General features: G+C 36.9%; 1 protein-coding gene across 1 annotated transcript in view; it reads right to left on the bottom strand.

Annotated features, from left to right (window-relative positions):
- Positions 1-12,386, bottom strand: part of LOC139982423 (transforming growth factor-beta receptor-associated protein 1-like) — a 41,090-nt gene that overhangs the window by 24,223 nt on the left and 4,481 nt on the right. The window contains exons 5-13 of the mRNA XM_071995269.1: positions 12,127-12,156; positions 11,617-11,673; positions 10,177-10,281; positions 9,174-9,308; positions 4,958-5,112; positions 4,227-4,359; positions 3,916-4,011; positions 3,087-3,191; positions 2,465-2,656 (exon numbers count right to left, since the gene is read on the bottom strand). Coding sequence (XP_071851370.1) covers positions 2,465-2,656; positions 3,087-3,191; positions 3,916-4,011; positions 4,227-4,359; positions 4,958-5,112; positions 9,174-9,308; positions 10,177-10,281; positions 11,617-11,673; positions 12,127-12,156 — 1,008 coding nt within the window. The remainder of the gene's footprint in view (positions 1-2,464; positions 2,657-3,086; positions 3,192-3,915; positions 4,012-4,226; positions 4,360-4,957; positions 5,113-9,173; positions 9,309-10,176; positions 10,282-11,616; positions 11,674-12,126; positions 12,157-12,386) is intronic.

Genomic DNA, 12,386 nt, shown 5'->3' with positions numbered 1-12,386 from the left:
TAGAATACCTGTAGACATAAAAACCTTAGGGATCTTGTGTGAAAAATTTGTGAGTTCAACACACATTTGTAAGTCTTCACTCTCTTGTCACACCTTGCCACAGGTTTTTCAAGGGAAAATGTGTGAAAACTCTTGAATGCAGGTTGATACAGGCATCTGGGACAACCTGTGGCAAGCAAATCCATTACCTGAAAATGTGTGAACTAGCCCAAAGAAAAGCAATATTTTGTGTGTTCAAAGATGCATGTTTTTTCTGGGGTTTTTTCTTGAGTTGGATTTCCACAGGTTAGTGACACACATTGTACTATTTGTCAGAGTCCACAGGTTTTCACACATATTCCACATGTTTTAGACAAACGTACAAGAACATATGAAAGCAAGAGAATATTAACCTGTGAAATAAAAAATAACACAGTTTTACTATGTGTGTTTATGTGTGTTTATCTTTGTGTTTCACAAATGATCCTAGTCGATCACAGCTGGAGGTCGCCAAACGGTTTTTTGAAAGAGTATTTAATTCAATTTATGAAAAATTACTTGTTGGTTAACTTGCCAAAGATTTACAAGCTTCCAAAAGAATACAGTTTTTTCTCCCCTATTCTCTTGAATTGCCTGCAGTGATTGTAGAATGTATGTACGTTGTATTGAGAAGTATATCTCATGTACATACACACAGGGATGTGCCCAGGATTTCCTGAGTGCCGGTATACTGATCGTCGTCCTGGGCAGGGATCTAAGGCTGGCACTTGTGTAGCTTTTTAAGCACATACAAAAGTACTACTTTTGCTAACAATTTACATTTAAAAATTTTTTTTTAAGTGAAATATATTACGAATCTGGTAAAAGTTATTAGTTTGTTTCAAAGATATTTTACAAGGGACCGATTGAGAGCAGTAAGTAATGTTTCTTGCATGCGTAACTGATGCATTATTAGTCTGCATGATTTTGGCATAGGCCAGGCCCAATTTTGTTGAATATATTGTAAGGAATGTCAGGATTTAAGATGAAAATAGTGCTGGGATTCACATTTTTTAAGACAGTGCTGGGCAGTAATTTTTAGTGCTGGGCAGGGCCGCCCAGCGGGGCACATCCCTGCATATAGTAGGGAAGGGAATAATTTATCTGGTATCGCATTGCAAAAGAAGCTACGTAAAATAAGAAATATTGCTATGCATAAGAAAGTTTGTATACTATTTATTTTATGTTATTTTGTATAGTATAGTATTAATTTTTGCACACTGAAGCCGACTATATTCAGTGTTGATGAGAAACAAAAATTCATAAAACTGAAGAAATCCTACACAAAATGTAAACACTAAACTTTTCACTGTAGATTGCCTTGATTTGAACACTTTGTTGAAATGTTTTGAACAGCTGAATCTTTCCCCAACAAAACAGAAGAGAACCTTGCCGATTTCAATATCACACAAATTTTAACAAATATTCAGAATTATACCACAAAGTGGCCAACGACATGATCACAATTTAAGGACATCAATTCTATAGCTCCTGCATGCCACAAAACAGGAGATGACCCCAGAGAGGCCACAGCCAGTGTAACAGAGGTATTGTCAGGTATGCAGAACAGTAATTAAGGCAATGTTGTCATGGTAACATTGCAGAGCATGAGAGCATTCATTTGCTGATGAACAAATTTCAGGTATACAGGTGTTGCAAAATGCAAGGAGATGTTGTCACGGTAACACTGTCAGACGATGACAACATTTTTGATGAATAAATCAGAGTATGATACATACATTGGTTTTAGATACGCCTAACCTTATGCCTTTACCAGTAAATTACTAATTTATTTAATTGACAAGTCCCCACGAGTGCCTTATAATTCTAGTAAGGTCCACAGCCTGTACCCTATCAAATTACCCTCTTTGTGTTAGCCATTGTGTCAACACTAGGATGCTGAGGGGGCTGCAGCATTCTGCAGCCAGGCTGCATAGGATTATAATCTTTTGTGCTGTGCTTTGTTTGGTTTATGCGCACTCAGATTGTTCAAAATACAAAAAATTACAGAGAATACATAATAGAACAGAACAGATTGAAAAGAACAAAAAGAGTAACAGGAGCTAAACCCATTGGGCTGACAGAACGTTGGCCCATTTCCAATGGGGCCCTAGAGACAAAAGGGCAATAAGCAAGACTGGTTTGCCAAGATCATTTCTACTGTTGATATTGATGCAGCCTTGATGTAGGGGAATTGTAGCTGCTTTTTAGACACAGAGCCTTATTTTAAATCTGGTGAAATTAAGCTGTTATTAACAACCCAACATGGAAAACCTCCTGCAAAATCTCCTGGTTTTCACTCAGAAGATCCCCCCCCCCCCCGCCCCCAAAAAAAGGAAGGATATTTCACATCAGACACGGAAAGATGTTTTGTTGTCTACATTCTCAGCGACTTTGTGCAAGTATAACAGAGGCCTTGAATCTGTGCGTTACCATGGTTACTCACCATTCTGTATCCAGTAGCGGCATCCAAGTCTCTGACCTCCTCCAGGAACCCGACCAGGAACTCCTTGCATTCCCGCAATCTCTCGGCATCGCCGTGGACGATCTGATTCACATCCGCATAGTCGTGGAGAAGCGGAACGGCTCTGCTAAAGTATGAAGACGATGGCAGGAGATCGGGGAACAGACAGATGAGCTGTTAACGGCCGAAAGAAAAGAAAAAATAAATACAAAATAATGTAAATTAGTACAAATACATAGGGGATAATAGTAGTATTAACTTCTTGTGTGGTAGTGTTGATTATTATAATTTTTATTATTATTACTATGTATTTGATAGAGCACTCTACAAAAGATCACAGTGCTTTACAGAAACATGTGTAGACACTTTGGATGGTAAAATGAGAAGGAGGTCACTGACCTGATTAGACCGGTCACTGAGGGTGCACAGTGTTAAAAGATTACCAGGGCATACTAGACACGGTAGAATGCGGTGCTAAGGTTGTGGGGAGACAGGTAAGCGGGGAACGAAGTAAATTACACAAGTTTACTATATCGTTTCTGATAAAATAGTAAAATTGGAGGAAAGCAGCTGCTCTTAAAGTCACTTGTATTCCTCGACCTACCTCTCTGACATCCAGTCTGCCTCGGATGAAGAGTTCCTTCGCTTCGTCCAGTTTGTGTTCACCGAACTTGATGAAACCACCCTGTTGTTGGATGTTGGTGTACATCTGGAGGACAGACCATGAATAAAAGAAAAGAAAACATAGCAACAAGTGTCAATATAATAGTTTACTGACCTAGTTACAGACTCTATATAAGGGTTTTTAACTCAAAGCTTTGGCGTCTGATCCTACATGAGAATACAGCAGAAATCTTGTGTGGTGTTGCAGGAGAAAGAGAGTGATGTTTTTTCCACTCCATATTGGGCTCAGGAGATAATATACTGGAAATGGTTGTGCTAAAGGAATATTCTAATTATTAAAGGGGACAGATAATTTTTTTTTTTTTTTTAAAGTTTTCTGAGCTCAGAAGGTGGAAAATGCATTTGTGATCTGATCATATTTTATCTTGAAGATACATATTTCTAGAATTAAGTAATTTTGTTTTTCTATTAGGAAGGCGTCTAGCAACAGCATGGTCCATAATGTCATTATATAGCTTGATAAGGAACAAATCATCTATTCACAGTCTACTTGTAGCAAGTTCTCAGAGAAGGTGTGTCTACGTTCCTTCTACTGTACCTTTGGACTCCCCTCCAATCCCTCCCCACCTTCATCTTCCCCGAACCAGACTACTTTCTGCAAAACTGAAAGAGACGACAAAATTTCCAGCTCAACATCACAAGTGTGATACTGTGTGACTGTATTTCTTTCCACAGCAAAGCAACTGGACTGACTAAAACCGCACTGCCAAAGCAAGTACACATTAGATGTTAAGTAACAAGCAAAATACCTTTTGGAACTTTTCTTTGCTTAGGCCTGCTTGCCTGAAGTTCATGGCAAGGCTTAATGCCTCATCGACTTGTCTGTCAGTCAATAATGCTTGAACCTGTGGAAAAAGTGGGAGATAGTCTTAAAAAACCTACATTACTCATAAACAAAACTATGTCTTGATAGGTAACATTTTAAAACCAAAATTTACCCTAATTTTATCCACTACTTTGTAACTAAAATTATTTTTCAAACTTAATTTTCATTTCAGTTCAGTTTCTTAACTTCTTTATCAAAATAAATAAAAACCAACCCCCTTCCAAGGGATTATACCTGTTTCTCTACCGGGAGAGGTATAAGTCCATACACATCCTTGTTAGAAGCCACAAAGAGTTTGCCTTCGTAATCTCCAATGATGCATCCATTCTGAAAGGGAATGGCCTGTTTCTGCTTCTGATCAAGAATACTAAAAAATGAGAAGGAAAATGGCACAAATAATGAGATTATTGAAAACTCACTACAATATGTGATACATATATGTATGGTATGCTGTCAATATATTGTATATGTTGTATATATTTATCTTGTTTGTGTGTCTATCTCATTCTGTATGCTAGAGGCACGCGCCTCATAAACTCATCGATAAAGCTCCAGCAGGTTTAATATTTCATGATGCCTGCCTCTGATTCAATCCTATATCTGCCATTTATTATCAAAAAATAACCTTCATTGTATTAGGCACTGTGTCAAAAGTAGGGGGCTAAGGTGGCCTACAGAATCCTGTAGCCAGGCTGTGCAGTTCCACACAAGAGACACTGCTGGTTGGCCAAGATCATCTCTATTGTTTGATATTGATGCAGCTTTGCTGCAGGGGATATCGCAGCTGCTGCAGCCTTTCTAATGATGTACATGCCTCAGTTTGAAGGACTGCAATCTTCAGTAATAGCTAGTAGGTTCTGTTAACTTACTGACCATATGTTATGAAAAAGTTTTAAAAAAATCAGCAGCTGTATCTGACAATAAAATACAAGGAAGTTTGAATGATAACAGATTTGAAAACCAACCTGTGAATTGTAAGAAACTCAGTATCCATGGCAACTACATATGGATATAAGAAGCCAACACCGTTGACATCTTCAGCCCATTTCACAGGAGGCCGTTCTGAAATGGCCGCAGGGGTGACAAAGACACCGATGCCTGGACCAGGGAGAAGAAATTCCTGAAGGAGAAATATTTGGAATTTTTGTATAAAGCATATTGATATTTATCGAAGGGTACTAATAAAGGCTACAGAATAAGAGAGGGATATCATACACATGCAACTTCATCTAAGATATGTTATTAAATCGAACAGACCTGTATACCTGGAGGAAAACGCAATTTTTTTAACGTAACATTATATATATTTATCAAAGGACAGGGCATTTGAAGGGCATAGATACCATTACAAAAACATGTGCTATGTACATGAAAGTGTTATTAATAGTCATTACTAATTTATGCTACAGATTATGAGGGGATATCATACACATGTACTGTACATACGACCTTGAAGAAATCTTATTTATCAAACAGATGTACATTCCTGGTGGGCAATAAAACAATCATTTTTGTAAAGTAACATTATATTCATCAAAGGACAAGGCATTTGAAGAGGTACCATTGAAAAAAAAAATAGAAAATTTATTTTAAAAAAGTGATAAATTAGCCAAATAAGTCAAAAGACACAAAATCTCAGTATGTATTGCTTTTAGGAAACATGAGTTTTGAATGTTAGGGGACCAACCTTTGAGTATTGTTTATCTTTGGGTAACATTTCAGCTCTATTGAAAGCTAATTAAACATGATTATTTTGTTCATGTTTTGTTTCTGTCTTTTTGTGAATAGCTTAACACATTGTTGACATAAATCAGTTCTGTTGATGGCAAAGCTAAAATCAATCGATTGTACCTATGGCAAATTGCAGTCATTGCCCCTACAAACTTGCTGTACTGCCCCTAGCAGCACCCCTTACAGAGAGAGGGTAATAACTGCCCTGCATGTCAATCGAGGTGGGGTGTAGACCTGCCCTTATCAAGAAATTATCATACATCTATATTAGGGCTCAAGGTTGTAGAGATGCTGGAAAACTTTGTAGCAGAAAATGGGGAAACATGAAGAAAAAAAAATGAAAAAAAAAATTCAGAGTATGCAATATTCAACCGTGTGGAAGAAAAAGCACTACATTCTAGTTATAATTGTGTTTTGAGTCTTGCATGCATAGTTTGGAACTTCCAAAATTTGTGTAACTCAATCCAACTGTACCACCCAACTTGTCTTATTTGCTTGAAAGACACACAAAAGAGATAATTGTTATGATAGCAGACAATAGTGGCGAGCAGTGTATGCATGAATGAGTTCTGTACATAATCAAATCCCCTGGAATTTGTGGTCTGGAAAACATTTTGAAGAACCTTATCTGCACTTTTTTTCTCTTTAAAATACCACATTCAAGGCTTAATGATATCCTGCATCGAACGTTTACATTAGACAAGGCTGGTCTTAAAAGTATTGTTCAAAAAAAAAACAAAAAAAATGGATATTTCTAAATATAGCTCTGTTTCCAAGGGAACATATAAAACCGAAAAATTTGTTTGGGCCATGAATTCTTGACAAACAAAAATCTGTTTTGTTGTAAATCTGTAGCATCGTAGTGCTCTTTCAGGAAATGACCGCTGTCGAGCACTATGCCGAGATTTGATTGGCTGATTTGAAAAAGACGCCTGTCATGAAGCTAGCCAATAAGAAACGGTTACCTGGCGTGAAAATATACCAAATGCTTTATCAATCTACAGAAAGGGGGCGATGGTTAAGACTACATCAGTGCAGATCAAATTTCGAGATTCTTCTAAAAGCTATGAATGGAACTGTGGTACAGTTTATCTGAATAGGTAGTACTGTAAGTTACATTGAGTTATATATATATAATGCAACACAGATGATATTTCAATAAATGACTGATTGGAATATATAGAATGGGAAGAAAGCTCAATTTCATAGGAAGTGTTGCCAAATCAATAAAATTAACAAAATAATAAATTATAAAATCATAAATCATAAATAATGAAATAAAATATAAAATAAATAAAATAAAATAATAAAATAATAATAAAAAATAATCATAAATAATAAATTAACAAAATAATAAAATTAATAAATTAACAAATTGGTAAATACTTGTATCTTTGAAGACTATAACATTACAGTTCAAGCTTTCGTGATGAAGATACAGTAGCTGTGTGAAAACAGAGCTGTATCATTCCCAGAATCAATTGGTTATTCATGTCACTATCAAAGCTGCTGAGATATATATCTATATATTTATCTATGTAAATATATATATACATACATATATATAAATATTGTGTGTGCGGTTAAAATGATTCAACCAGGTTTCTCTTAAATGAGTAGTATATTAGAAGTGTGATTCCATTGTAAAAGAACAAATTTTGGCCCTCAAAATCTCATGTTTTTTGATACAGTAGTTTCATCCAGAATAGCAAAAAACCTTGAGTTATGTAAATACAATGTAATTAACTTTCTTTATGGTCCTTCACAAAACTTTAAAGGTTATGCCTAGTTAATTCCTAGTGACATCTTACCTGCAATTTCCAGGCAAAATTTGTAGTTTATGCATGGGCTTTTCTTTTGACAATGCAAGACAAATTAGTACATATATGTGATTGAGGTTTTCTGAAATATCTTGGCCTCCATTTGAATGTTCTTTACACAGATTTCTGTTTTATATACTACAACAAGGCCTGCAGCCAAAGAATTGTGTGCAACCCCCCTGCCCCATCCCACCCCACCCCTTTTTAAACTTCACTTCTTAACTTTTAAACTTCAAATGTAGTAATGAGATACAATTTATTGACACATTATAATATGCTCTGTGTGAATAGTACATCGTCCCTCATAACCTTAGCTTCATTCTTCTTCAGGCTGCAAAGATTTCAAATACCTGTCGCTTCTACAAATCAAAACGCACCTTCTTTATTTGTTGGTGTTCATTCATGTGTTTAGTCGTAGGTGATCTACTGGCAGACGTCCAAACATTCTTTCGACAAAGCAGAACGCCTGAGTGATCCAATACTACCATGACTCATCAAAAACCACCAATACGATACCAGGTGATCATGTGACGTCACTCGTTGACTCAAAACTTGTCTCATTTTGGAAGGGGGGGGGGAGTGGGAGGAGGGAGGACAGAGGAGGGAGGGAGGAGGGTGCAAGGAGGAGGGAGGGAGGGAGGAGGTTAAGCATAGTATGTGACTATTTACTATAGTACCCAAAATAGATTCACGGGTGAGGGATTTGTGATCCTGTGATAATTTACTATGTAATTGTACCCCAAAATAGATTATACAGGCTGAGGGATTCATGATCCTGCGATAATTTACCATGTAATTGTACCCCAAAATAGATTGGAAGGGGTGAGGGATACCTGATCCTGTGATTATTTACTATGTAATTGTACCAAAAATAGGTTGTATTAGGGGAGGGATTCATGATTATTTACTTTATAATAGTACCAAAAGTAGATTGTAAGGGGTGAGGGATTCATGATCCTGTGATTATTTTACTATGTGATAGTACCTAAGATAAATTGTAGGGTGAGGGATCCATGTTTATAATGGAATGGTCAATGCGGCCGTAACGTGTGTGTACTGTATGTCAAGAGACTATGCTCATTTATAACAGATATTAACGAGACACTTTCAGAAAGTGATCTTATGTCAGATGTTGAGTAAAGTGCATTTCGTTCTGTTTCACAAATGGGGTTTTCACCATTCCCCTCTCCTTGAGGAAAAAGGATTTTCTTTACAGTCTATACCATGGTTGTCCAACCTACGGCCGCGGGCCACAGTCCGGCCCGCCGCAGGGTTGCGTCCGGCCCGCCAGAGATGCTCTACGGTGCAAAATTTGAGTGAGCAGATTTATTGATAACAATTTGAAGCTATATAATCAATCATTTGAACCTTCTGGGTCCAAAAAACTGCATACAGGTCAGTTTGTGTGACACTCTCTCAGCGGAGGGGGCGACTGGACTTTATCCATCTGTTCTATCAGGAAGGAAAATAAATCAGTGCGCTCCACGCGCAGTCCTCACATTTTGTTGCCTTGGGCTTCGGGCAAAAAATCGAGCGTAGGGTTCATGCGGCCCCCTCCTTCATCATAATCATTCCATGTGGCCCTCCTCTGCAAAAGGTTGGACAACCCTGGTCTATACATACACCTTACCTTTCCTATCCTTGATACAAAGGGCTTTCTCTCTGGTGAAGATATAGGGTAGAGGTCTCGGACATCACCAGTTTCATAATTCACCAGGATGTACTGAGTTTCCATGGCAACACACATACAGAAACCGTCCACTGCCTGTTTGAAAAATGTAATTAGAAAATGATTTACAGGGGGGAAAAATACTTTACAATCAGTATTTTAGATTTTACTTCAAATATTCTACCGTTTGCCAAACACTTCTAATGAAATGTAAAACAGCTCTACCAATACAAGAAGGCTCTTCAATTTCAAAAAATTGCTGATGACAATTTTTTTTTACAAAATTCTGACAGAGAGAGTAAGGGGCAGTTAAAGGCTAAGAAGTTATGTACATCCAGCAGTGTGCTGCAGCATCGACTTTAAAAATATGATCTAGAACTGTTAACTCCAAAAGAGAAAATATACATACTTGAAGCACTCAACTCTTATGGTACTCCTTGAATGTATATACAACAACTCATGTCATGATCTGATAGCTATCACATTCCTTGTGAAGCTACGGGAACAGTGAAATCAACCGTAGTGGTACATTTTTTTTCATTGTTTTACTCCAAGTTTCAATTCCAAAAATTCACATTTTGAGTATTTTCTTTCACACGGTCAAACTGCAGCTGGAACGTGCACAGCTCATATCAGCATTGTCCACACTATCAGTGCACTGTATTGCACTACATCATTGCACTGCACTACATTACATTACACTATCACTGCATTACCCTCGATTCAAAGGAATGGCATCTGGAGTTACTTTCAGCAAGAAGTCTCTTCTCTTTATACAACTTCCAGATTTAAGTTCTATTAATAGATATGATAATCATCTCACACCTGAGAGTATCCCATATTAGAGACCAGTTAGTTTCAAATGATACTTGGAGCCACTTTAAGTAGGCAACATGTATGGAAGTCTGTAGAACACTCTATCGAGTTGTAACTTGAAGTAACTTGAAGTAACTTGAAGTCTTACCAAGGTCATCGGTAACTCAGGTATTGCAACTTCTTTGATGAATGTTATTTTCTCTTCAGTTACCACGTAAACCTGAACGGCTTTCTTCTTGGCGCAAGCTGCGATCTAAATGACCAAGTAAAGTTAAATATAATATTATCAAAAAGAATCTGTAGAGAAGCAGACTAGAGTTAGGTCTGTACTCTTTTAACTCATTTATACGCTAGCAGACTTCCGGGGACTCCTACCTGACTTCCGGGGACTCCTACTTGTCCTCACAGTGATACTCGTACAGTACACTCTAATTGTGATTAGAGAGCCCCCTAGTCAAACTTGTACTCATACCGAGGGGGGATTCGCCCTTATGCCACCAAAAATGAAAACTAAGACGTACAGTGAATGTTCTTTTCAATTTGCGGCCTCCAAACTCTGGAACATTCTCCTCACCCGTATTAGGAATGCCCCTACCATAGACAAGTTTAAAAAGTGTCTTAAAAACTCACTTATTCACGTAAAACCCTCATTGATTCCTTGTGCTTTTTTCAGATCCTTTCGTGTATCCTTAAGTTTTTGTTGCTTTTTTTTTGGTACTCAGTTTGTCTCTTGTAAAGCGCATTGAGCCCGTCGGTATAATGGGCTTTATAAATAAGTATTATTGTTAATATCATTATTATTATTATTATGCGTATACTCATGCTGTTGTACTTAGACTAGAGAGAAAATTAATTAAGTCTGAGAGGTGTCTGCATATTTAAGTAACAGACGGCTGATTATTCAACCAGTGTTGTGGCCGAGTGGATAAAGGCGGTGACATTTGAGGCAATGAGGCTTAGTAATCGGGAGGTACCAGGTTCAATACCCACCTGGTTCATAGTAAGGTGGATTTTGCATTCAAGAGCATTCTAAGGTTTTTCCCAGCTGAAATTACATTCTAAATTGAAAAGATTCCAAATTTGAGTAAAAATGTTGAATTGGAAGCCACCCAACATTATAGTTGTAAGCCATAAGACCTTGCAGGTTTCTCCCACACTTGTGGTCACTTAAGCATGTTCAAAATAACTGCTGATTATTTTTATTATTATTAATTGAAATATGAGGGGTAAAGGGAAATTCTGATCACAAGAATCGACTATCGAATAAATATTTTGCCATTTTCCAAACAACTATATTCAGATATGCATATTAAGATATGAATATTCATATTTGAAATCACTTTTGACCACAGCAGAGTGAGGTACAGAGTCATATCTAAAGTTATCTTTCTACTATGACATAATAATCATTTTTCCAAGGAGGAAGAGAATATTTGCATATATTTCTTATAATCTTTATGATTTTGATAAAGTCTGGAAGTCAGAGCAGACTGATATTCAAGAAAGAATTCCAATGTAAGTATCAAATATCAGACCTGGAATCTTCATGCTTAACAAGATACAGTGTAGGTTGCCATATTGTGCTTACCTCTATGCTAAATGCATCTCCATGCTTTGGACTATCGTTAACTGTAAAACTTGTGACCTGTTGACAAATATGAGAAGGAAAAAAGAAGAAACAACATTTCACTATGTACATAATTAATTTAGTGTTGAATATAAACTTTCTTGTTATTAAGTGTGATATTGTCTGTCATTGTGATATATGCCATAAAAGAAAAGAAAAAAATCCTATGAAAAAAAGCAAGGCAAGGCAAGTGATATATAATAACAACATTTATTCCATATTTACACAAATAGCTTACCTTGCCTTTAGCAGTCTGTACATTCATTAAATTAACTAGTTACACATTGGATCTTTAGACACTGTTTACAAATTGGCAATTGACAGTCTTATGAACGTTAAACAAAAATATAACCAAAGATAGGGACTCGTACATGGTAGCAGGATTTACAGATACGCTTTTTTTTGTCAGTACATTCTGCACCTACAGTATACTACAATTACTACAATGACATCACGTCAATACTGACTTACCCCTTTTGCTTTGGCACCGCTCAAAATTGGCTGTAAAAAGATCAAACAATTTTCAAATAGTTATGCACGGTCTGGACAGAATTCCAAAACTAAAAGTGACGCTTTCGGGGTTGAAAGGCACAGTATAGTGTACACTCAACGAAAATTCGAATTTCAAGTTTATGTTAGCTGAAACCAATTAATATTAAAAATTTGGAAAGAGAAAAAATGCAGGCTACATAAGAGAAGTTTAGGGTAGGGGAGGGGGGTGGAAGGGAATG

This window comes from Apostichopus japonicus, chromosome 16 (assembly GCF_037975245.1).
Source record: "Apostichopus japonicus isolate 1M-3 chromosome 16, ASM3797524v1, whole genome shotgun sequence".
Lineage (NCBI taxonomy): Eukaryota > Metazoa > Echinodermata > Holothuroidea > Aspidochirotida > Stichopodidae > Apostichopus > Apostichopus japonicus.
This window is presented reverse-complemented; position numbering and strand designations above follow the sequence as displayed.